This window comes from Panthera onca, chromosome B1 (genome assembly GCF_046562875.1).
Source record: "Panthera onca isolate mPanOnc1 chromosome B1, mPanOnc1 haplotype 2, whole genome shotgun sequence".
NCBI classification, from domain to species: Eukaryota; Metazoa; Chordata; class Mammalia; order Carnivora; family Felidae; genus Panthera; species Panthera onca.
In genome coordinates this window covers 203,329,934-203,356,235 of record NC_138342.1, presented here as the reverse complement: position 1 = coordinate 203,356,235, position 26,302 = coordinate 203,329,934, and the positions used below count along the sequence as shown (strand labels likewise).

The 26,302-nt window shown below is 51.9% G+C and overlaps 1 protein-coding gene across 4 annotated transcripts in view; it reads left to right on the top strand.

Annotated features, from left to right (window-relative positions):
• Positions 1-26,302, top strand: part of ARHGEF10 (Rho guanine nucleotide exchange factor 10) — a 101,725-nt gene that overhangs the window by 23,493 nt on the left and 51,930 nt on the right. For 2 of the 4 annotated variants that reach the window (XM_078445219.2, XM_078445218.2), the window contains exons 3-10: positions 3,067-3,216; positions 3,812-4,099; positions 6,450-6,513; positions 10,971-11,047; positions 13,118-13,174; positions 20,161-20,324; positions 22,414-22,530; positions 25,037-25,151. In XM_078445219.2, coding sequence (XP_078301345.1) covers positions 3,067-3,216; positions 3,812-4,099; positions 6,450-6,513; positions 10,971-11,047; positions 13,118-13,174; positions 20,161-20,324; positions 22,414-22,530; positions 25,037-25,151 — 1,032 coding nt within the window. The remainder of the gene's footprint in view (positions 1-3,066; positions 3,217-3,811; positions 4,100-6,449; positions 6,514-10,970; positions 11,048-13,117; positions 13,175-20,160; positions 20,325-22,413; positions 22,531-25,036; positions 25,152-26,302) is intronic. The other 2 variants (XM_078445221.2, XM_078445220.2) reach the window with 1 other exon arrangement.

Here is a 26,302-nt window from a genome sequence, read left to right as displayed (position 1 = left end):
CGGTGGCGGCGGTGAGCTGTGCGTCTGTGTTTATTAAGTACGAACCTCAGGGGATTAGCCTGCTCCCGGAGTTTAGCCCAAGTGGAAATGTGGTCTGAACCCGAACACAGCCTCACGGCAGGCAGGAAACGTATGTGTTGTGGGGAGTTTGCCGAACGCAGGGAATCTCAGGGGAGAAAGTACCAGTCGTTTGCAGAGGCCACGGTTAATATTTGGGTCTGTGTGTGAGCGGGATGAAATTAGTAAAACCAACCGTCTTTGGATGATTCCCTTTATTGTGGTGAAATATACAGAACATTTACCGTTCTTCAGTGCCCCCCGGGAGCACGAAAACCACCAGCAGTGCCCTCCGCCTCCAGAACTTTCCATCTTCCCAGACTGAAGCTCTGTCCCCACGAGATCCTGACCCCCATCCCCTGCCCGGCCCCCGGCACCCGCCGTCCTGTCTTCCGTGGGTGCTGTCACGCTGTGTCTGTCCCGTGGTGACTGGCTCCCTTCGCTCCGCAGAATGTCCCCAGGGTCCGTCCGTGTGGTGACAGGTGTCAGAATTTGTCCTTTCTAGGACGGAGTGCTCCCCATTGTGTGCGTCGACCACAGTCCATCTGGCCGTTCATCTGTCCGTGGACTCTTGCCTTGTTTCCATCTCTTGGCTGTTGTGAATTATCCTGCTTGAATGGTTGCACGCTCACACAGTGGCACACTCGTGTGGTTGCACACCTGTGTGGGCGCGCTGGGATCTGTGTGCCTGCTTTAATTCCTCCAGCTGAGGCTCGGAAGCAGGATCCTGGGGTCGTTCGGTGGTTCTGGTTCTGTGCTTCCTTCGTGAGGGGCCTCCTTACAGTTGCCACGGCGGCCGCTCTGTTTTCTGGTCCTGCCAACGCTGCAAGGGGTTCCAGTTTCTCCAGACCCTCATCATTGTGTGTTATTTTCTGTTAAATGGGTGTGGAAAGACCGATTAGAAAGACTATTAACTTAATACGTCAAGACCTCTTTCCAAATTCTCGAATAAGCTTCGACCAGATAACTTCAATGGCTTCGTGAGTGTCTGGCTGTATAAACACGTGATACGTAAAGTCTCTTTCCTACTAAAGGACATTTAGGTGAGTGTCGTGATGGTCTCTGATTATTTCCTTAAGATAAGTGTTTTGCAGTAGGATTTCTGCGACAAGGGATGTGCAGAATTGTCCGGCATTGTACGTGTTGGCAAGTTCTCTTCCACAAAGTCGCCAATGCATACTCTCACCAGAACAGTTTTCTGAAGCCTTTTCTGGATTCCATTTCGGTATTTGCCCCTGTCATGCTTTTAGCACGTGTCAACTGGGGAGAAATTGCCCCAGAATGCTGCTTGTGGACCCGGCAGTCTCGTTCCCCCTGTGTCCCCGCTGAGGGTCCCCTCCCTCCTGCCCCGACAGAGCCTGTCCACCTGACCTCTGTGGTAAGGTGTTTCCTTCAAAGCACCTGTTAGGACGTGTTGCCAATTCCAAAGACGGAAGGGAAAAATGAGCACCTGGTATTTAAGACCGTTGTTTCCGGACCATCGAAGGTTCATCTGGACCCACAAGGCCACAGCCGGAAAGACCGTCTTAGACTGGCTCAGGTAGCCCCAGCTCTGTCACCTTCTCTCCCTAGAAACCAGGCCACCTCTGAAAGCCTGAGTCTCACGTCCTACCCCCCAGCCCCCCCTCCCCTCTCCCCTGGCTCCACTCCCCCCACCCCGGCCCCGCCCCCCAGCTGCCAGGTGGCTGTGGAACATTGCCTTCCTGGAGAGCACACATCGCCCCCTGCACAGCATCTGCGTCTGCTGGGGCGATGCTGCCCGGGGCCCTGCACCAGGAGTGAGAGGCGCTGGGAGTGGAACTGGAGGGGCCGAGGCCCCCTCCCTGCCCCCCATCATGCTGGGACAGTCTGTGCCCTGACTCACCCCACCCCCACCCCGACCCAGGGGAGGTGACCCCTCCCCAGCCTCTCTGCACCCCCGCCCCCACCACCCCCAGAACCTACCTGGCTCTGGCTCAGGGGTGCTGGCTCTGTCACCCCACCGCCCCGTGGCCGGCTTCCCAGCCCGTGTTCACGCGTCTTTGGCTCTAAGATGACTGGTTCAGATCCCACATTCCCACACTCAGGCCTGTGTGACCGCTGGGTGGAACCCTCTGGAAGGGAGGAGGGAACCCGCTCTGGGCCCTGGGCGCCTCTCTCAGCAGATCCCTCTGCAGCCTGGTGGGACCGGAGCTCTCTCTCCGTGGGGACGCCGGATGCCCTGGCCCACCCTGCAGCACCCCGGTTTGCTTGCAGAGTGAGCGGTTTGGGTTCCATCTTGGGGTCATTTCTCCCTCTCCGTAGTGCCCACCTACTCGTTCCTTCGCAAGGGAACCGCCCTGGACACCCCAAGGGTGCAGGGTCCTGCATCCTGGGAGAGGGTCCCCGTGTGGGTGTGCAGGGTCCCCGTCCTGGGAGACGGGTCCCCATGACCGACTTCCCGTGATCTGTGTGAGCACCAGACGCCCGCAGACCGTCTGGGTACAGAGGAGTGAGTTGTGCACCAGTGGAGAAGGCCGTCAGGTTTGGGAGTTTTCTGTGTTCTGACTTCCGGCCCCAGTGTTGGGGTGCCGTGGAGCAGCAGAGGCTCCCTCCCCACTGGGCTGTCCCCTGCCCCAGCCCCCTAGCCTGGGCGTTGTCACCAGGGCGCTGTGGCCTCTCACGGGTTGGTGGACGGCATCTGTGGGTCTGAGCGGCCTCCACCCTGCCCCGTACACATCCACACGCGGGGACGCGTGCCGGACGGGGACCGCAGGGTGGGCCTGGCCTGGGCAGGGGTTGCGAGGTCCCCTTCCTTGGGTGGCATTTACGTTGTGGGTGATTGGCGTGGACAGAACCGAAGGGGCCTGGGGCCCCGTGGGGCTTGAGCGGAATCCGCTAGTGTTGAAGTCTGTGGCCTCCCTCGTTTCCTGGCGCTTCCTTTCCCTCATCCTCTGCCCGTCGCTTCCGCCACCCGCACAGTCCCTGGCACTGAATGCTAGCGCATCTCTGCTCCCGCGGCGGCTGAGTCTGTGTTCTTTTCACTGTTAGAAAACGAGGTGAAATACGACAGGAACAACAACGAAGAGGACGAGGGGGAGCAGTTCGATTTCGACAGCGGAGACGAGATTCCAGAAGCGGATCGGCCAGCCGCGGGTGCCCCGGCCAGTGGGGGGGGCGCGGATGCCGCGTCTGGCTCAGGTGAGTCCCCGGGCCGCCTCCAGCGCCCGTGGCCCAGCGGCCAGCTTGTCCTCACCGCGGGTGAGTGACGTGGGGGGGAAGTCGGTGTCCTGGAGCGGGACGTGAGCTGTGATGGCTCATTGGAGTTTGGCCGCGCTCCTTTGGTCCCTGGCATTTTCCACGGGCGTCAGGCTGCTCGGCAGCCCCTGGCGGCCTCTCGGAGGGGGTGGGTATCGGCCACATCTCAGCACCATGTGGCTGCGTGGTGGGAAACGTTTCTGAAACTAACGCTCTTTGAGATGCATGGAGTCCGTGTTGGATCCTGGAGGTGGCTGCTTTTGTCCCGACCACGAGGGCTGGTTTCTTGTCCACAGCGAGGGCTCTCCGCACAGTCAGTGGCTCCCCTGGTCCGGCAGCTTCTACCTGATGCCTGTCAGCAGAGAAGCGGCCCTGGGAGCTGCCAGGCCCTGGGGTGTCGCGCGCTGACCCCAGCGATGCTCCGCCCTGTACTCCCAGATCTGGGCGTCTCCTGGGTGCCCTGGTGTTGCGTGCCCTTTGGGGGGGGGGCGTGGCCCTACTTGTCCTCCCTTCCTCCACACTGTGTGTTTGCCTCCAGGAGGTGAAATCGGGAGGGGAACGGACGCGGAGGCCCCGGTGGAAGGCACGACGCTTGAGGTCCCGACACGGGTGAACCCCTACTCCGTCATCGACATCACGCCCTTCCAGGAGGAGCAGCCCCCGCCCGCCGACCCCGATGCCGAGGAGGAGAGCGCCAGCCCGCCGGTGCCCAGCGGGTACTCGGTGCCCGTGCCCTGCGGCTATGCTGTGCCCTGCAACCTCCCGCTGCTTGTGCCGGCCTACTCCAGCCCCGTCGTCATCCGTGCCGCGTCCCTGGAAGAGGAAGGTAGTGTCCTCCTCCTCGCCACGCACTGCGGGCCGTGACCGCCTGTCGTCCGTGAGTCCTGCAGTCCTCCGTGTTCTGGTAGAGCCACCGGAGCCGGCCCGGGTCACCTTCCCCCGGCAGGTGCCTGTGGGTCCGCGTGCGTGAGGGCAGCGGGACGTTCAAGTACGGCCCTCCCTGAGCAGAGGGCGGCCTGTTCCGTTCCGAGTGTGGCCAGTGAGGCAGCCCAGCCGAGCGTTTGTTCTCTCGCCGAGATCTGCGTGTGTTCCCTATCCAAGGACGCAGCACGGGCGCTGTCCCAGGTGTAGAGGCTCTCAGGGACGCGAGGCTGCTCGGACACGGAATCACAGCTTGTGCGAGATTTCAGTAAACACGTTCTCTCCTTCCCAGTTGTGACCATTGAGGGGAAAAAAAAGTCTTCGTTAAAGAAGCTCTTGAATTTGTTTGGAAACCACAGGTTTTTAGGGTTGAGGTTTTTCACCTATGCTTTCTTGTAATCGGTAGGAATCTTGGAAATTAACCGTGGTCAACAATGCTATTCGTGTTTTGTGGCCTCTGACAAGTAAGAACGATGTGAAAATACGGAAGTAGATTATGGAATTGAGAGGAGAAGGGGGGGCACCTGGGGGGCTCAGTCGGTTGAGCATCCGACTCTCGATGTTGGCTCAGGTCATCCTCTCGAGGTTCGTGAGGTTGAGCCCCACGTCAGGCTCGGTGCTAACCGTGCAGAGCCTGCCTGGGATTCTCTCTCTCTGCCCCTCCCCCACTCTCGCATGAGCACACGCGTGTGCACATACGTCCTGTGGTGCCCTGGCCGGCTTCCTAACCATCTGCACCGTGTGGTTCCCTCGTGGACACAGGGCGGCCTGGCTCTGTGGGCTCGTTCAGCGTGCACGTCCTCGCTGAGGCTCCCTCACTCGCATAGAGGCTCCCCTGGGACATGAGCCCCAGAGTCCGGGACAGCAGGAACCCGTCGTCTTCCCCACTGCCCAGAACCAACACTGAGCCTCCACTTTCGTTCGTTAGTGGTCCTCCAGTGGCCAGAGACTCATGGTGCTCTGCCTCGTGGCATGGGCTTCCAGATCCTTCCAGAACAGTGAGAGGTGGGCAGTGTGTGTGGCCAGCGGGAGAACTTCCTCTCGAGTATGCTCACCATACTGTCATCAGAGTTTTCGTTTTAGCAGACATCACCTCCGGGTGCATCTGCTTTCTCAGAAGGGGGAGCGCCGGGAAGGAAGGTGTTGGGTGGGTGCATTGAGGCACGCGCAGCGTGCATTCAGGGGTGGTGAGAGGGGCCCCTGACACAGCCGTGGGGAAGGTAGTCACCGTGTGAAGTACGCTCGCTGCCAGTCCACATCCTTTCTTCGTTGACTTTGTCGAGTATCTTTGTCTTTTAGGAAGTCATGTGGGCCATTTTTGGGGGGAGTGTGGTGTGGTGGGAAGTCTTTGGACGGGCAGGTCTGAGTTCAGATCGTGGCCCTGCCTCTGACCTGGCATGTGCTCCTTGGCAGACAGCTAGGTTTTCCATGGCCTCGAGAACTTGTTGAGTTCATGCCTCTACAATTCCTGGTGCACCGCCAGGCAAATCCCACCACCGGGTAAGGGGTATTTGTTACTGTTTAGCGGGATCAGGGGACCAGTTTTATGAGTGAGATCTCCAAGCTTATTGCATTAAGCCCAGCCTTCCTGGACCTTGAGTTAACTGCTGAGCGCTTTGAAAGTGGTCAAGAACGTTTGCCTAGCACACAGTAAATTCCTTCTAAAACGGTGTTTATGGACAGTTTCCCAGTGTAGCAATTAACCAGTTGTTGGTTGAGCACGTGGCTAAGCCTGAGCTCATCACCGCTTGGTAAATCAAACCCAGAGGTGGGAGAACAGCAGTCAGCTGGACATGTGTGACAGACTGTGTGTGTGCGTGTGTGTGTGTGTGTGCACGTGCGTGTGAGTATATAAAAACTTGGTTGCCAGATATCATGAACGTAACTCTCCCTTGAGAATCTTTGGAGGCTCCCATTTAGACATACTTTCCAATAAATCACAATTGTAAATTCCCATGAAAAGTTAAGACACAGGAGAAAATTTGTTTCTTACTGTAGCCTGCTTTCTTTGGGTTTAATTCCAGCTGTTTCAGGAGCCTTTGGATATCACTTTTTACTGTAATCCTGTTTTGAAAACATCTTATTTTGAATCTAACCTAAAAAACCTTAAATCTATCAGTTAATCATTTTTATGCTAAGATAAGCCTATCATTCATAAGAATGGAAAATAGGGAACCATTTTAAATGTAAAAATCCGTTTCCTACAATTTTACCCTAAGCATGAAACTATATGATTTTTTTTTCTTTCCTCACAGAGACACAGGAAGTAGCAGAAGACAGCCCATTTAATTCTTTAAGTTCTGAGGATCCAGCAAACAGGTAAATTTTTTCATTTTACACACGTGCTCTGGGTCCATGACCGTTCCCTGTAATGTGGAGTGTGGGACACCTGTCCTGCCTGCCCTCAGTGCTGTGAGGTGGTGACCGACCAGGCCTACTCCCCGCCCCAGACCCTCCGCTCCCAGTCCTGCATCCATCTGCTCTCTCGCCCAGGGGCTCCCAGGATGGGTGTCAGAGTACGAGGACTCGGCTAGAGGTTCATACTGTCTGTGTAGAAGGACAGACCGTACGAACGCACATACAGATAGGCCCCAGAGAGGTGGCCCTCCTCGGCCTCCACCCTGGAGATTCTGTGTGTACTTCAGCCTTGGGAAGGGTCTCAGAACCCTGTGGGGCCGGAGGGGATTTTTCAGTGTGTCTGACCCAGCTTTCAGCGAGAGTACTTCAAACTGATTTGATTGTAGACCTTTCTTTCATGCCACTTGCCTTCAAAAACGCTATTTCTCCTCCTTGAGATGCCCAGGAAAAGCCCGTCCTCCAGGCAAACTCCTGCATGCATTTCAAAACCCTGCCTTAGTGTCTCGTTTTATAAAGTTCCCTCTTGTCCATCCAGAGCTGTGTGGGCACACCGGCTTTAAAACTGATTAAAACAGTGCACCCTCACTGTGACTTCCCCCGTCCCTTTCTGCTGCTGGACTGAGAATCCTGTGAAGGGGGAGAGCAGGTTTGACCAAGGCTTAGCACGCCGTCATGCTTGTTGCTTGGCGGCTGTGCAGCCATACTGATGCATTATCCACACCTGTTCGAGGTGGAGCATCCTGTGGCTTTTGGTACACTGCGTTGTCCGTATTAAAACTGTGTTAAAATATATACAACATAAAACTTGCCATTTGAACCCTTTTCAGTGTAACATGTAGTGGCATCGCGTGCATATACTGTGTCACCACTCTCCCCTTTCAGAATATTTCATCATCTGAGACAGGAGCTCTAACCCTCCTGTGGTAATCTACCGCCCCCCTCCCCCAGCCCCCGACAACCCCTACTCTGTGTCCTGTCTCTGTGGATTGGCCCGATCTAGGTAACTCGTGTCCTTCTGTGTCTGGCTTGTTTCACTCTGCATCATGTTTGCGAGGTTCTCCTGTGTTGTAGGATGCGTCCGGATCTTCCTTTTCAAGCCTGCATAATATTCCTTTGTAAGCACATATGACCTTTTCACTCACCACTCGAAGGACACTTGCTTTGTTTCCACCTCTTGGCTGTTGTGAATCACGCTGCTGGGAACACAGGTGTATGAGCATCTAAGTCCTTGCTCCCTATCCCTTTGGCTCTGTACCTGTGAGAGGAGCACTGGATCTTATGGTGAGTCTATATTTCCCTTTTTGAGGACCAGCAATCTCTTTATCACAGAGACAGCGCCATTTCACATTCCCACCTGCAATGAACTGCTTCCAATACAGTCACCAAATTTATTTTCCAGTTTTTAAAGATTGTAGTCATTCTAGGGAGTGTGAAATGGTACCTCCCGGTGGTTTTGATTTGCATTTCCTTGATGACTAATGATGCTGAGCACCTCATCCCGTCCCATCGCCCATTTGTATGTCTTCTTCAGAGAAATGTCAGTCACGTTCCTTCCCCATGTTTGGGTTGGGTTTATTTGTTGTTGTTCAGTTGTAGGTGTTCTTTATGTAATCTGAATATTAATCTCTCATCAGATGCGTGATTTGTGAACATTTCTTCGCATGCTGTGGGTTGTCCTTTCACTCTCTCGATGGTGTCCTTTGCACAAAGGTTTTTAATTTTGATGAAATCCAGTTTATGTGTTTTGTTTCTTTTATATTGCCTGTGCTTTCGGTGTCCTGTCCAGTCAGTTGTTGGCACATCCAGTGTCATGAAGCTCTCTCGTTGTTTTCTTCTAAGAGTTTTGTAGTTTGACTCGTAAGGGTGGGTGGGTGCCACGTTCTGCCATGTCTCTTAGGTCTAGTTGATTTGTGGCGCTCTTAGCGTCTTCTGCCTGGTGGTTCTGCTGTTGACAGTGCTACATTGGTGTGTCCGGCTGTCACTGTGAGATGGTCCATTTCTGTGTTCAGTACCGTGTATTTTCACTTCATCTATTTTGGGGCTCCTTCGTTAGTTGTATGTTTGTAATGGTTATATCTTCTTGTTCTATTGGACCTTTATTCAATATATGATCTCCGTCTTTGCCTTCTGTGACCTTTTATGAGTTAAAGGCCATTTTGTGGGATCAGTCTTTACCCAGCGTTAGAATATCCACCACCTTGCCTGGTCCTGTGTTTGGTGCATGCTGGCTCTGTTTGTTTACCCACTTTTAGTTGTTATGTCTCAGTTCGCCAAGCCTTTACCGAGTGCCTGGCCTGTGATTGGCATCAGAGACTGAGAGGAAGTAAACCGGTCTCAGCACGCCAGCGAGGACTTCCCTCCCTCCCATATGGCGGCTTGCGGTGTTTCCTTTCGCCTGCACAGGCACCAGCAGAGGAGACGGAAAGCGAGAACGGACTCCTGACTCAGGTTTCGGGTCCTTGACCTGCTGTTCTCACGCTCACCTGGCTTTTTCTTTGGGGTGGTAGGCTGGGCTCTGAACGTAGAAAGACATACTCGTCCCTAAAAGAGTGGTGTCTTTGCAGAGAGGGACGCGCAAGCTCTTTCCACCTGGTTTACATTACATGTGGCAGAGCAGGTCCACCAAGACCCCGCAGTAGAATCACAGTGTGCGTGAGATGAGACACGAGCGGGTGGCGCATTATCGCCGGTGATCTGAAACGTATGGTGGAAAACATGTCTGCTGAAAGGATCGTTTCTTAGAACAAAAAGAACGTGAAGTGGCGTGAGAGGGCAAGCTCAGATTCTCTTCCAAAGCGCGACCTTTTTTAAATCTACGGAAAGCGACCTTTTTTAAACCTGCGGAAACACTCGGGAGCAGTTTAAATATCATCCATTTTTGCTTTAGATTTTCTGTTTTTTTGCTTAACTTCATTTTGATGTAATTTTAGACTTGAAAAGTGTGAGGATGCTTTTTTTTTTTATGTGACACGTTCCTCAACTAAGTGTGGGGACGGACTCAGCTTCTTTTCTTACATGCATCCACAAAGTAGCATATTGTGTCGCACATGCTTGCGTAGCTAAAGTGTCTGTGATCTGGACATTTTTAAGACCTTTGCCATCTTCCCTGGCCCTTAAATCTTGTATTTAACCATTAGAACTTTCAGAAAACTAACAAAAATGATGATAGAAGAGACCACGCTGCAGTGACCCCCGCCATCTCTGTCACTTATCGTGAAGTGTGGCATTAACTCCGTATGAATGATTCTCCTTTGCACGTGTGCGTTTTTCCGAGCTGCCCATGGTTGTCTCTGAGCACTCACCCTAGTTCCAGCCTCTTTCCCTTCCTGTGAAGTGCTCCACACCCCGCTTGGCTCTTCCTTGCAGAGCTCCCCTAGACCGCGGGGCCCCTGAGGTTGGTCTTGTCCCAGCTGTGTTGAATGAAGCCGACCTTGTCGTTCTTCTGAATAAAGCATTCCAGAGGCTTGCCGTGCTGTGACTTGGCCCCAGGGACCATTGCACTAGAGCACAGCGCCAGTTGAGTCGTGAGCACTTTTTATTTCTGGCGGCGTGAGGTCCCTTCCCGGAGGCGAGAAGGCCCGTCTGTCACTCGGGCGTGTCTCTGCAGCCGGTACCGTGTGCGGCACACAACAGGCCCGCAAGAAGTTCTGGCGAACAACTGGAAGACGCTTCAGGCCCCCTGGAGCAGAGACCTCGTTTCTCCTGTTTCTGTTGTGCGAGCACCTGTCCCGGGCACGTGGCGGGCGTACAAACCGCTGGGAACGAAAGCTTGAACCTGGCGTCTGTGTTGAGAAGCCGCGGCTGGTCCGATAAAACGAGCACGTGCAGATTCTGACCTGCTGGGTGAGGGGGCAGAAGCCCCCGCCTGTGTCAGCCGGTGGCCCCCTCAGCGTCCCAGAGACCACTGGGGGGGTGAAGCCCCCGGGGCGTTTGGATCGAAGGCACGGCCTCAGTACACCCGCACAAGGGAAAGGAAGGCCCCAGATGTATTACTCACGTATCCCAGAAATGGGGTGTGTGCAGGGGGCCGGGGGAGGGCGTCCCCTGTCCCCGTAGATACAGAGCGAGGTCAGCCACTGGTTCCTAATGAGATGGTTAGGGCGGAGGTCACTGACTTTTCAAGGGCTTAAGTCTAAGTGTTTATTGTAAAAGGGGCCCCGAAAAAGCCAAGTGGGAAGGTGTGGTGGGACTGCAGGCGTGGGTCCTTCCATACACGTCCGCGTTGTGGGGTGAGTGGCGGGGTCCTACGTAAGATGCATAGGCAGCGACTCAGAAGACGTTCCCAGCACAGGACGCCCGGAGTAACATCTGGGGACAGCGTGCACACATTGGAGCTCACGTACCCTTTGGGGACATTCGGCAGCGTCCTGACGGGAAGCACGCTCACCCTTGTGGTCTCCCGGTTTGTTTTCTCCCAGTGACGAGCGAGCGCCTAAGGAGGACAGTGCCCTCGCCCGGTGGGCGGCGGACCCGGCCAACACCGCGTGGATGGAGAGTAAGTACACTGACCTCCGGGAAGCTGGCGGGGCCGTGCCCTCATCTTCGCCAGGCCCCGCGTGGACGCCGCCCCAGGGGTCGATGTGTGTTTGCTGGGTTCCGCTGATTATTCCCACGTCCCTTCAGAACTGCATTCGTTTCCCTGAAGGACCAACAGAGCTGCCTGTCGCTGCTGTCCCCAGGCTCTCTGAAGCCCTTATTTTGTTTCCAGTCAGAACATCTCTGCTCCCCCCCGTCCCACACGGGTTTCCTCCTGATTGTTTCTTCCCAGTACAGTCCTTGGGTCCTGTCACGATGGTCCCGCGTTCGGGGAACTGATGCTCTTACACGGGCCCGCACTCAGCAAGTTACCACGGAGACGTTACCAGGCATTTTCTTGTGATTCTCACGGAGATGCTTTTTCAGGCTACCATTTTGGAAAGGGGGTGGATGGCTGGTTAAGCCAGCCCACTGTCCAGATGGCATACCAGACCTTCTGTTCCACATGTGGCTTAGAAAGCTGAGCTATTTTTAACTAGATTTGACTTTTAATTTTTTAAAAAAAGTAAAGATGGCTTTTCCAATTATCCCTTTATTATCTACTGGCTCACTAATTTCTGTGTAATTTTGTATGATTGACTTACAAGGAAGAACCATCTTAACAGTCTCCTGATTGTTCAGTTATCTCCTGGAATGTGTCGTGTTCTGGTTTTAATTATGACATTGTCAAACAAAGAGCCTAGCATAAGTAGAGGATTCTGCTAGGGGGCCGCTAAATGGGGATCATTAAGGGGTGAAATTATTTTCCTCCTGTTCGCTAGCAATTTTATTTCCAGAGTAAAATTTGTGTGACTTTCTCCCATTACTTGTTTTATTGCACAAGTGGCAGTTAATTAGGATAACACACAGGTTAGGGGTGCTGACACCCCCCCACAGTAAAAAATCTGGGTATAACTTTTGACTCCTACTGGTGCCTGCTGGTGACCGGAAGCTTTACCAATCACATACACCGTCGATTATATTGTGTGTATGTGTCACATACCGCGTTCTTACAATAAAGTATCACAAACAGGTTCGCGTAGGTGTCACAATCAGATCTGCACGTAAGCGGACTCGTGGGCTTCACGGCCATGGTTTTCACGGGTGCGTAGTTGAGCATCCCACACATTGTCGGGAGTGGAAATGCATATCACGGTTGCAGTTAATTTTATTACAAGGAAGGGGGTGTCTGTCACACGGGGGCCTGACGGCAGGAGGAGAACGAGGGGCTTTCCCCAGTTTGCTGCCTCCCCCTTCCCCCTTCCCAGAATGTAACTGGCTTGAGAGCAGAGGCAGAGTTGGGAGTACTTACCTCATCTTCTTGTTGTTGCTTAGTCGCGGTGACCTTCACGGTTTTCAGTGTGTAAGTAAGACCTCATAACGTGGTTGGTTTCCACGAAGGCCCAAACTTACAAATACTGAAATGCATTTCTAGCTTCACTGCTGTTCTCGTACACGACCTTTTCATACCGTATTCGCTCAGTAGTCTGGCCCGGAAGGATCCCGGCCTTTTCTTAAGAAAACGTGTTACAGTCTCAGAGGACACGAACGTTCCACATAGTGTAGTCGGAGAGACTTTATCCTAACAGGTGAACATTCTCATCCTTGCGTGTGCCCAGTTTTTATATCCAGTAGTTCAAGATATCATAGATGATCGACTTACTTTAGGTTTCCTGTTAACATAGCACCTCTTGGGCTGTCCCGTTGTTTCTGAAACAGTGTATGGCACCTCTGTATTGTTCGTACATTGGAACACGTTAACTTCGTAAGCTGAAAAATATTTATAAAGAGCCACATAGAGACGTGCAGGTGAACACAAAATAATGGACTAAATTGGCCTAGAAACCATAAAATTCCCCTTTCATACCTGGCTCACGTAGAGCGTCATCCTTCAGTCCCCAGAAAACTTCTGCTTTGGGAAGGTGCATGTGTCTGCCCTTTGGAACTAGCTTTCTGCATCATTATAGCGCCGTGTGAGACTGTGGCCCTGAACAGTGGACATTGTACTTGGTGTTGGTCGGTTTTGAAAGTTTCCTTCTTTTTATTCCAGATCCAGAAGAAGCCATTTATGACGACGTGCCAAGAGAAAATTCAGACTCTGAACCAGGTTTGAGTTGTCTGAAATTGAGTTTTAGAAGGTTCAGTTTATCAGTCTTTCCCGCTGGGTGTAAAAAATGAGTAGTCACTGTGCACACAGACCCTAGATTCACAGCTCCTACGGATTTTATTATGTCTTGTAGTGCCTCATTGATACCATGGGGTAGAATATTTGAGCACATAGATGTGTGTGGCTGTATTACAACCTTATTTTATTTTTTTTAACATTTATTCATTTTTGAGACACAGAGACAGAGCATGAGCAGGGGAGGGGCAGAGAGAGAGGGAGACACAGAATCGGAAGCCGGCTCCAGGCTCTGAGCTGTCAGTATAGAGCCCGATGTAGGGCTCAATCTCAGGAAGGTCATGACCTGAGCCAAAGTTGGATGCTTAACCGACTGAGTCACCCAGGTGCCCCTGTGTTACAACTTTAAATAGGATAATTGATACATGTAAAGCAGAGGGAATTAAAGATGTGGAGTGTATAAGTGGAAAGGTAAGAAATATGGAGGCTGAGTACTAGCACGTATTTGATAAATGATACTAATGAGAAGGTAGAAGAAGGAAGTACCAATACTTTTCTAGAATTCAGGAAGGATCTAAGTTCTCAGATTGTAGAAATACAAGTTCAAAGCAGGGTTAAGCCTGAATCCATACCTAGGCACATACACTTAACAACTGCTGGGCACAAATCAGTCCACTCATATGAATACACAGGTGTTTAAAAAGAGGGAAGCAAAGGCAGTATTAGATAAAGATTGGGGAGATTTACCACTTAGACTCTAAAAACTGTCACGTTGCATTTCAAGGAAAAGGTTACCGAACCTAATGAGAAGCAGACACGACAGTGAGCAAATAATAACTTTGTGAATGAATCGAAAGGAGTATTGACCACGATAGCAGTAATAGTGTTGTTTCATTTGCAGGGTGGGACCAAAGCCCCAGGCTGTGGTAACTGTCAGCTGGAGGGTGGACTGACCCTGAGCATCTAAAGTCTGTGCGTTTTCCAGGAAGAGCATAGATAATGATGTGTGTTTTTGGCTGTGATAGGTCAGGTCTGCATCTTATGGGTAACTACTAAAAGAACAGAAATGGATTATTTAACTCCCAAACCAGTAGAGAAAACCTCAGTCTGGTAGAAAGCAAGAAAATGGAAAGTAAGAAACTATGGCAAATGGTATGAAAAAAGATGGCAAAATTAGTCTAAATATATTGCTACTTATGGTAAATATAAATTGAATTCAGTGGCCCATAAAAAAAAAAAAATTCTCAGGTTGGATGAAGTAGCAAAGCTAGCCACATATTTTTGTGACAGCTATATAAGGATATAAAACATTCGTAGGTAAATGGATGGAAAAAGAAATATAAGACCAATTCCAACGAAAATATAGCCAGTATTACTATAACATATTGAATTTTAGGCTATAAAACATTAGGTTTAGAGTCCTTCACCAGAGAGAATTATAACAGTTCTAAACTTGTGTGTACCTAACAAGATAGCCTCTAAATACAGAAAGCAAAATATGACTGAGAAATAATCAGCAATAGTTAAGTACATAATTAGAGTGGGAGATTTTAAGACCATTCCCTCCACTGTCTTGGATACTGGATACAAAATTAGTAAACTGTGGAAGAATATAGTATATGATTAACCTAAAGATTGAAATTTCTTTTCAAACACATGGAATATTTATAAAAACCATATAGCATTCCCCAAAGCAAATATTAAGAAATGCCTAACAATTGGCATTTAGGCCTCATTCCCTAAGTAGAAAAAATCAATAGGAAGAAACACTTGAAAGTTAAAAATAATACTAGTACTTAGCTCACAGACAATGGTGAAAACAGAATGGAAAGTAGAAATATTACGACTTGAATAATAATGAAAATATGGCATAAAATATTATGGGGAAGATTTAAAATAATGAAGAGTTGCAGTCACGATGGCGCCTGTTAAGAAAAGACGGTGGGGGAGTAGTGATCCGAGCCTCTGCTCCGTGATGTAAGAGAAGAGCGGAGCAAACTCAGCGAAAGTAGGAGGACAAAAAATGATAACAGCCAAAGTGTTAGAAAACAAAGAAACAACAGAAAATATCAACAGAACCCAAGAGCAGTTCTCCAAAAATAATATAAAAACAGACAAGCCCCTGGTAGTGTTAGGAAGGAAGGATATTGTCGGGAGGAGAGGGAAGCGAAGGATGAATCGGGAACAAGAAAGTGTGGTAGAGACAAACGCCAGGAAGGGATTCTAGAAACACCTTGAGGTCAACTAGTTGAAACGTGGACTGCACCTGAAGTAGAACACGCTAATGTCTAACGATTCACAATCTAGAATGAACTGTTTAATCTGCCCGGCAGCCCACTAGGACCAGTGTCCTCGTCTGAGAATTGCTAAACCGTCAGGGAACAGAGTTCCTCGGCTCTGCGTGTAGTCCCAGCGGACCCCAGCTACCCAGGAGCAGGGAACCCATCTTAGGGTGTTGGTGTAAACGTAGAGCCCCCTTCGCTTGAAGGGGTGACGCTGAGCATCCTGATGAAAATGTAAAGAAATCAAATCTGGTAATATCCCAACAAATCAGCAAAAGCCGACCTGAACCCTTCAGATTGGTCTCAGGCGGTGACAGACCCTTCAACATGAGCAGGTTCCTTTACCGCCTTTTCCACAGGAACAGACTTCTGGACATAAACCATAGGCTCATCTTAGTATTTCCGTAAAGTGCACTTGACAAGATTCAGTGGCCATTCAATGTTGAAAACTCATGATAGAAGGAAACATTTTCAACCTAAAAAGGACACATTCTTATAATCTACATCCAGCGTACTAACTGATGAAGAGTTAAAAGCACATGGTAGTTTATTCATTCCAAAATGCTTTTGGACGCTGTTACCTACCGAGCACCGGTTTAGTTTCAGCTAACAGAGTCACCCCTGCCCTTGAGATTCCTACGTTGAGGGAGACAAACACTTGACATTTGGGTCCCTTTATAAACAGAACTGGAATTTCTTATCAATAAATGTGCTCCTAGGTAGTTATTTAAATATATGCTGCAAATAAAGTGGGGCTTAAAGACTGGTTTCTGTAAAAACAAGCTTGAAATTTTTATTTTTAGGTAATTTATGCTACCAGGTAGGCCTTTGCCAACACAGAACGTTGATCTGGCCCCTCTAAATCCAAAACACTGGCAAAAGGTCTGCCAGTAGTTTACCTACTAAAGGTGACAGCTGTTCTGCATAGAGCCAGCCACGTCCCTGTAAGGACAGCGTGCGGCAGGGCCCTGATGTGTGTGGACTCAGCCAAGAGTCACTGAACTGTCAGCTGAAAGAATACCTCCCTCGTACTCTCTTTATTTGTTAAATACATAAGAGTCTGCTCAAGGTTCCCACAAATACTTTCAAAACTTTTGTGGCCATAAAAGGTGTCTTAATGTGTTTCTTTTACGCAGTTCCCTTGGTATATTGACCCTGATGGGCGTCCACAGTTGCTTTCAGTCCCACGTCAGCCAGGACCCTCCCTGGTTAGGATCACAAAGGGTTCTGGCTCCCTCTGTGGCCGTTTGCTCTTTGTCTCATTAAGCATCTTGGTGCTGCAGTTGTTTTGAGAAACACTTTAGTAAGAGTTAGCTAATGTGTAAATGGTGATACAAACCAGTGGTTCCCTTGCAGGTGTGTTTCCTGGAGAAATTCATGCCCGCTATCCGGGAGACATGTGCAGGGATGCTTATCTGCAGCACCGTTTGTAAAGAGCCAAAGATGAAGGGGAACATAGTGGCCCCACACTCGGGGAAGGGATCAGCATATGGCAATGAATTTATACAACAGACCATTATAATGCAGTTAAAAATGAATAAATGGTGTGTTTGTGTGTGTGTATACAGCCAAAGGCAATGTTGAGCAAAAAGCAAGACACACAGAGGTAGGCTGCATGTGGCCTTCGGGTAAACCCACACCTCAGAGGTAAGTGGACAGCCACAAGCCAAGAACGGTTCTTGCTGGCCTGGCGGAGGGGCCAGAGCTCTGGCTGTATGCATGTTGCCTTGTGCTGCTGCCTTTACAGGAGTGGGCACTGAAGCAGGGTTTGGGCGGGGTCTACAGACAGGCCTGCTATTGTATGCTTTTTGGTGCATTTCGATATTTGATAAGTAACTATATTCTTTAGTGAAGTAGGTGGCACTAGATCTTTGAGGTTCCTCCAGCTCTTCAGGACTTCAGCTGTCCAGCTGGTGAACTTGGGGAGACAGAGGTGTCTGAGGGAGAGTGGAGGCCTGTGTGCTTTGTGCAAAATATGGTCATTTTGGGTTAAGTTCTGTCACAATACTGACAGGATACTGAAGAATTTCTTATGAGATATGATGATGACCATCCAGGGTTCCTTTTTTGTTTTTTGTTTTTTGTTTTTTTTTTATTGTGGTAAAGTGCCCACTGCATAAAATTGAGCATTTTAACCAGTTTAGAGTGCACAGTTCAGTGGCATTAAGCACACTCACAGGACTGTGTGGCCACTGCCACTGCAGTGGCACTTCTTAGGTCCGTCCTGGCCCAGGGCAGGTAGCAAGGTTGCTGCCAAGTAAAATCCAGCCACGTAGACCAGTTCTCCCTTCGCTGGCCTTGTGGGAGAAACACAGGCCCTGGGGCTGTGCTTGCTCTTTGGTCTGCTCTCAGAAAGCACCAGTCTGCGCATTTGGGAGCTCAGGAGGGCATAGTAATTCACAAAGCATCAGTCATCTGTCCTTAACAAGGCTCTTCAGAGTCCTTGAAAGTTTCAGTGTGCAGGTGAGGCCCAGATAGTACTGCCTTTTCCAGAACACGGAGAAGCATTATTTTCCCACATTCTGACTGCTGAGTGGAGATGTACCTGAGTTAGAGGTGGTCCATGGTGCCTGGCGTTGGTAGCTCCTGCCTCCCCAAGATGGACAAGCCATCCAGCCCGCCTGAGAGCAGGGCTCACAGTAGAGCAGGACCCTCGGCCGTCTTCCCCAGAGCCAGGACCAGCCGCCCAGTTGACCTGGGTGTACCTGCAGCTTGCCTCCGCCCCCGCAGGCTGGACGTCCCTCTGCAGGTGTGAGCAACACCCGCCCGGCTATTCGTCCGGACTTGTTTCCCACACAAAGAGTAGCCCGATGTCCACAGGGGTTCATGGAGGGAGGAGGGAGTGCTAGTCGGGCAGCTTCAGGATTCATGAGCCGCACCAGGGGACAGTGCACAGGCACATTTCTGCATTTGCATGCCTCCTGCCGACCAGGCCATGGAGGTCACAAGGTCCTTCCCATGGCAACCTGCCTTTATCAGGATGGCTCTCGGCCCCGACCTGCGTGGCAGCTGAGTCAGGGTCTGGCCACATCCCTGGAATCCACCTGCCCTGTTGACCCAGTTGCCCAGTTGGTGGTCATCTAGGGCAGATACGCTGACCTGCGGCTGACCCACGCTCCCGTGGCTTCTGGAAAATGAGCTCGTTTTCAAATGTTGCATGTTCTTACCCAGATGACATTTACTCTCAGAGCCTTTAACCAGAAGTTTGGATTTCTGTTTTATATTCAAAATTAATCTGAATTCGGTGGAGAGAGAACGTGAGGCCAAGTAATCTGAGATCCTCAGTGACAACCTTGTATCTACTTTTCATTTCCAGTGAAAGCAAATATTTGCCTCTAAATGTCATTATACCTACAAAGCTTGCTCTTGGCCCTAGAGAATCTATTAATCGAGGTTTAATTACTGAAAAATTTTTAAGGGCAAGTTTTATTACAGAGGATGACTGAAGATGCATATGGAATAAATTCTTTAAGTGTTCATTTCGAAAGAGAAAGAATGTGCATGTGTGTGCACGCATGAGTAGGGTAAGGGGCGAGAGAGAGAGAGAGAGAGGGAGAGAGGGAATCCCAAGCAGCCTCCACGCTGTCAGCACAGAGCCTGGTGTGGGGTTTGAACTCACGAACCATGAGATCATGACCTGAGCCAAATAAAAGTAGGACACTTAGCTGACTAGACCACCGAGGTGCCCAGAGAATAAATTTAATTGGGAAACAAAAATGTATTCCCAGGTGTGGAAATGTCTTTATCTCACATGGTACTCTCCTTCAGTGATAGTTTAAGCAGAAATCACTCTTAGCACATCATTTATACCTGAGAAACTCCAGCTGAAATAACCCTTCATGCTCATGTGTTTAATAAGCAGGAGAACTTAGAGAGACACTGATGTTCCAGAAGTTTGTAGAACGATGTTTTTGTTCTCGGAAAGTCCCAGTGCACAAAACTCCATGTGTGTTTTCTACTTCCACTGAGTATTCTGTAATTGTCAGGGAGTCTCACAGAACTACTTTCTTGGGACCTGAGGCCTTTGTGTGTGTCAGAAAGGAAGCGGGCTAGTTGGTAAGACGTGTGCCTTGCCCTGGGGGCGCCCGCAAGGCCGCTTTGCTCCGGGAATTCACTTTTGCAGAAGAGATGGTGAGACAAAAGACGGGAATTAAAGACTGCAGAATTTTTAAAGTAAAGAGCCCCCGTCATCGTATTTGGTGGCATAAACGTGTTTTTCACTAATTCTGCATGACTCATGTGATGAAAATATTTTAAAAACAGTAATAGATGAGATTTATGAGACGGTTTTTCGCACAAAGGCAAAACTTAGAACTGTTTCCCGTGAGCCTCACGTGTGCTCGTATTTGAGCATCTCTATCACCCACTTGCATAACTCGTTCATATTCCGTGGGTTTATCTTTGTATGGCCGGCAACTTGTTTTGTATTGTCATGGTGGATTCTTCTAGACCAGCAGCCCTCGGGATACACCTGGGGCTGGGGGTTCACCGGAGCGCTGTCGGCCCCGCACGTCTCTGCCCGCACCCTGGAGGGGCTCCCCACCACCTGTATAGGGAGCCGACCCCGAGGCTCCACGCTGCCCCCGCGGGTTTCTGACACGCTTCCAGACCCCAGCTCTCGGTGATCGGTAAAACATAACTAGAGAATTCTGTGTTCTTTTTATTTCCTTTTGGCCTTTTGGCCTTCAGATGAAATGATTTATGACGACGTCGAGAATGGAGACGAAGGTGGAAACAGCTCTTTGGAATACGGATGGAGCTCCAGTGAATTTGAGAGTTACGAGGAGCAGAGTGACTCCGAGTGCAAGAATGGGGTCCCCAGGTCCTTCCTGCGCAGCAACCACAGGAAGCAAGTATGTGTTCAGCCTGCGTGAGAGACACACGTCTCGTGTTAGCACAGGCACAGACTGCAGAATTTTCATTCCGTAATACTGAAGTGCCCTTAAAGACGTTGGTACCGGGTGTGGGGAGGGTGTGAGACGCTGGCCGCAGGGGAGTCTCCTTTATTTCACGTTGTAAGTGTAATCGTAGCAGGGTGGGAAGTTACCTTCTTATAAATGAAATCACTCAGGGGGTCCTATGTGACTGTCCCCTCGTTCTTTGTGTTGTGTAGACAGCATGCTTTCTGTGCTCACTGGACCAAATCGGGTCTCTCTGAGACGCGGCACAAGCCTGCTTCCCTTTAAGGGGCGTTTTGAACTTCCGCGTTTTCTACACAAAAAGGAAGGTCTAAAGATAGAATATGTTACAAAATGATGTTGAGGGCCGGAGTTCCTAAGCTGCCCCACGTTCTCTGTCCTGAGTGGAAGGTGTGTGTGTGGCGGGGAGGGGTCTCCGGAAGTGAAGGTCGGAGGAGGAACTTCACAGGTCGCGAGTGTGAATTCTAGAATTGGGTGGTTGTCAGACGTGAGACCTACAAGCGCTTTTATTGAGGCACATGATCTTAATGAGATTCTGGTTTTCAGTGTCGAGCGGCTGTGCCCGTGCTGTTGGTCGTGGGCTCCGGCTGCTAGTGAAAGGGCTGTTGTGCACCGACATCCCCACGCGTGTCTGCAGATGTCACGTGCTTTCTGTGTGAGGCCGAGCATCAGGCCACAGGCGCACGGAGCCTGGCCCGTGTGACTCTGTGTTGGTGCAGGCCGGGCCGTAGTTGCTGCCTCGCCACCATGACAGCGTGGGTAGATGCCGTGGGCCCCCAGTACGTGGACGCGCGGGTTCTTGGGTGAAGCCCCCACAGACCTCCGGCTGGCGGGTGGTTACAGGGGCCTAGTTCCCGCACTCCGTGAGCTTGCTTTGTGACACTCAGGACGAGCCTTCCGCTTTGGGAAGGTGGCCGAGCACCTCCCGTCCTACAGCCGTCCCTTAGACCCCCTTTGCCAGTGGCATTGGCACAGCGGACACTAAATCCTTTGGTCATGCTTGACTCTATGCACCCGACACTCTGGGCTTGAGATTGGAGAGTCGAGCACAGGTGCCGGGAAGAGTGGTGAGGCCACGCCGGTGTCCTTCCGTGGGCGGGTAGGGTGTCAGGGGCCCGCTGACGAGCTGCTCGCACACTCACTGAACGAACCGTGCTTTCCTCGCCCTCCGAATGGACCCGGGTTACCAGGCAGGCCCTTGAAGTGCCACACGAGAGGCCGCTCGGCAGCAGGTGAAGTGCCACACCGTGGCTCAAGGTGCGGGATAATCAGGCGGGGTCTTCCCACCGCCCTGGCCCCAGCTTGGCCGCACCCTGGGGGCGGTGGGAGCATGGCCGGCATGAGGGAGGGCGGGGGGAGGGGGGAAGGACCTAGCGGTCTCCTTGAAGTCTTGTGTTAGAACGGTCCACTGAGCACCCTAAGTGGTTGAGGTCAACTCAAGAAGGGTCCATTCTCTAGTCAGAATTTGCTCACAGCGCACAGTGTCTTTGCCTGTGTTGACATGGGAGACGCTGTCTCGAGAAGCCTTGAGGGCTCGGTTTCCACGTCTGAGGCGTGCGTGATCACGGGGGACGGCGTCTTACGAGATTTCGCCCCTTCCCCGTCAGCCGAGGCACGTCAGTTTGGAGACTTAAAAATCGGTGCCGCCCACTTCCAAATTCTGACGCCCTGTAGTGCAGTCGTGAACCCCAGTGTCCTGTGCCTTGGTGCTGACATAAGGAATAGTTTTATACGTATTGTATTTACACGTCTGATCATTGTGACGTCATCCACGTGGACGTGAATGACAACCCTCAGCCCTTCGTTCACTTTCTTGTCCTGGGCTGGCACAGAAAAGTCTCCAGTCTGGCTCCTGAGAAGCCGCCCCATTTTTCCCTCTCAGGAGTCGGTGGGCCAGAGCTGGGGGCTCCCCGTGGTGCGTGGGCTTCCCCAGACGCCGCCCCCCGGGCCTCACAATGTACGATCGTCTCAGAGTACCAGAGGGAGCGTTTTTGTGAGAAGATTGTGTCTCTTTATGCTGTAGCTTTCCCATGACCTAACCCGTCTCAAGGAGCACTATGAGAGAACGATGAGAGCTTTGATGGCAAGCACGGTGGCAGCCACAGAGATTCAGCAACTAAAGCAGAAACATGAACTGAAGGTAGTGTGGCTCGCTTCTCGACCAGCCGCGTGGAAAATGCTTGTTCAGAAACAGACCGTGCTTTAAACAGAAGCGCCAAGGAAACTAAGTTTGGCCCTTTCTGTGCGAACACTGGTTCTCAGCGTGTGGTCCTGGGCTTCCAGATGTCACCGAGGTCAGATTAATCGCGAGACACCGTTTGCGTTCCTCTCTCTCGTCCTCGTACGCACGGACGGGAGTTTCCCCGAGGCTCCGCTGTGTGTGTGCTGCCCCGGCCGCAAGAGATGGCCAGCCATGCAGAACAGCACTGCCTGTTTTGTGGTTTGGGAAAACACGGTAACTTTTCACGAATGCGTCACTTAGACAACACGGAATGGGCTTATTAGTATTTTTAAATGAATATTCGTAAAAGTTCGATATTTTTTGTCAGTCTCCATTCTTCATCCAGTAAGGGTAGATGAGTGAAAGCCAGATCAACGGACCTCGTTGGGGCCCTTGGCATCTTTCCGGGTACAAAGGGCTCCGGAGACCGGAGGTCGGAGAACCGCGAGGTTTGAATGTGGTGCCAGTCAGTTCTCGGAGATGTGTTTTACAAGGACACTGTCGAGTAATTGTCACTCCCGTTACACCTGTCCGTCTGATGTTCTGTTGTTTGTTCGTGTGTGTTGAACAGCATCTACCTGCAAGCAGACGTTCACTTAGAAGTAAGTGTCTCCCGTTATGGTCGCCTGCTCAATTCCAGAGTGTTCTTGAGCCCCGGGCTCCCCAAAGTGGGAGCAAAATGCTGGCAGTCACTTCTTTCCATGGAGCCTCTGGCTGGTTCCCACGTGGGAGTGTCTGGGGCCTGATGGGGTCTTCTGGGGAGCCCTGAGCTTAGTCATTGGCCGTGGGGGAAGCGTGAAGGAGGCCAGCTCCATGGAGGAGTCTGGAATCAAGTGCAGATAGCAGGGCGTGGCAGGGCGAACAGTGTGCGTTGGGGGGCAGCGAGCAGTAAGATGGGGTGAGTGGGTGAGGGCCGGGCCAGGCAGACACCCTTCACCCAGCGAGAAGCAGACGTTAGGGAGGGTCAGGAGCCCCGGCTGTTCCCTGGCTGCCGTGTGACCTGGACGGGCGTCTCAGCTCCCCGGAACCTGGGTCTTTATTGCAGCTCGAGGACGGGGGCCCTGACTGGGGTCAGGCTGACGCCGAGGCTTAGGGGTCTGGCGTGGGGTAAGAAAGGGAGGGGTCTGAAAGGGCCGTGTGGGTCAGGAGACAAAGCCGAGAGGCCTTGCAGGCAGACAAGCACTGGGCGCGTGGAGCAGGGCGGAGGCCACAGGAGTGGCCAGGGAGGTGGCGAGTGTGGTGGAGGGCACGTCCCCAGGATGGGGAGGAAGGGACGCAAGAGAATCCCGGAGTGGCTGTGTCTCCCAGGAGACTGCAGTGGCCGTGTCCTGTGGGGGCTGGGGCGGGGCCCCGGCTAGGCAGCGTGGACGTGGTTCGGGGTCACCCGCTGGGTGGCGGGAGACAGAGGACGTACGGAAACAGCTGGGCCGCGGTGCGTGTCTGACACCAGTGTGTTCCGCGGGGACACAGTGCAGCGTGGACAGCCGCGTCCCCGGCTGTAACCGGGCAGCACGGTGCCGGCGGTAGCGCTGATGGTCCGATCCTGAGGCACGCTGGCAGGGAAGGCGGGCTGAGGAGGGAGGTAGAGACAGATGAGCGTGCCGGAGGGAGTCTGCAGGAGGAGCAGGGCAGCAGGCAGCGTGGACGTCCCCTCGGCGGGATCCTGCTTTGTCTGTAGGAGGCCATTTGGGTTTTCTCTAATCGCTTGGAGCCCCATAGCCCACACCTCAGACCTCAGAATTTTCCAGCGTAAGGGGTGTGCCAGAGCGGGTCTGTGCTGCTCTGGGCACTGATGGCCCACGGGAGTGCCCACAGGACTCCGGGGTGGGTGAGCCAGGTTCCCTACACGGCGTGACGGTGTGGAGTGGTGTTCCTGACTCCCGCCCGTCTGCCTCCTCGTCTGTTAACCTGCGGTGGGGCCCCCATGAGCCTCTGGCCTGGCCCCCCGGGGAGCTCAGGAAGGCAGACGGGGCTCTGTGTTTCCTGGTTTCCTGCGTTTGCCTTGTGACCTGGGGCCGGCTGCCTGAGTGTATGTGTGTGTGTGTGTGTGTGTGTGTGTGTGTGTGTGTGTGTGTGTTTTACTTGCTCCCTCTGATGTCCGCCAGGCTCTGTGTTTGTAAGTGATCATAAGAAAAGTGGAGGCTGCCGTTTACACACAGCAGGAAACCAGGTCAAAGAAGGGCTTGCTTTTCAAGTTTGCTTTTCGTCCTCGTTTTTTTTCTTTTAAACAAACAAAATGTGGCCCAAGTTACATACACACACACAGACCAAGCAAGTAAGTGCTCCCACATCAAAAAGCCAGTTTCAGGCGATGTTTTAAGACCAAGCTACTTGACGGTATTCTTTTAAAATAAAGTAAAAGCAGCTAGTGGATTTTTACCGATGGTCCGCTTCTCACGGTTCTCCCTTTTTTTTTTTTTTACAGATGCAGAAACTCATGAAGGCTGCGAAGGAGGGCACTAAAGACGGGCTTGAGAAGACCAAGGCTGCCGTGAAGAGAGGCCGCTCTCTCATTAGGACCAAGTCCTTCATGGCTCCAGGTCAGTGGCCCGGCCTGCAGACAGGTGCTCCAAGCCTGTGGTCCCCCCGACACAGCACTTTGGGGTGGGGAGCGCGGCCACGGGCACGTCACACAGAACCTCAGCACAGTGGTGTTTGACTCAGCTGGTGTTTGACTCAGCGGGCCGCCTAGGTGTGAGCTCCCAAATGGGGGCGAGGGTGCACACTCTCCGCTGAGGGCCTGCACGGACTTGTGCAGTAGCTCGGGGACACACACACACACACACACACACACAGACACGACAAGCAGCGGAAAGTTAAGAGAATTCGCGTAGGTAGTAGACATCAGTTCTCTGTCTGTTGTTTCCTCCCAGCACGTCGTGGGCCCTTAGTGAAACCCCCTCCCCCCCGACTGCCCCGGGGGGCTTCACTCTCTGCTGTGTCTCCTGAAACCCCCTCGGGTACCCTGGGACCTCAGTCAGGCATGATTCTCAGCAAGTCTGTTCTCAGTAAGGCGTGGTAACGGGTGATCTCGCGTGCGGTGTATCCTCATACAGACGCGTGCTTCCCACCAGGACGAAGCTATAAGAAGGTCTCGTTCTAAGCAGAGATGTTAGGAACGCTCTTGCTGGTGTGGGAAGCTCTGAGATGATTCCAGAAATTTCAGGTTTTCTGAGACTCTCACCAAAGGGGTGTGTAGCCTGTGCTGTCCATCCGTCTGTCAGGAAGATGGGCTGTGTCTGCTGCATTCCTGCTGACGCCCGGCTGTGGGCCAAGGATTCTCGGACGTCGGAGAAAATGTCTACGCACTGGCGTGTCCTTACAGCCTGGCTAGTACGTGCAGTGTGGACGAGAGCACACGCTTCCAGGGGGCGTCTGACCGGTTCTTGTAAAAACGGGACTTTGTTGTTTGCACAGACGTTCTAAGAGGCAAACTCAGTGCCGGTGTGAGTGTAGCATTTGCTGATCCCGGTGCCTGGAAAGGACGGTGAGGCCACGCTTCTGTAAGGGGAAGTCATTGGAGTCAAAACTAGATTTTTTAATACATTTTAGTGCTAACAACATCTTCACCTTGAAACAAGACAGAGGAAAGGTTTTCCGGAGCCCCACTGGGTTACTTGGGAAGGGGACGGCCCCGATGAGGTGCTGGCAGTATGCTGGGCACCCCGAGGAGGAACACCTTCACGGTGGG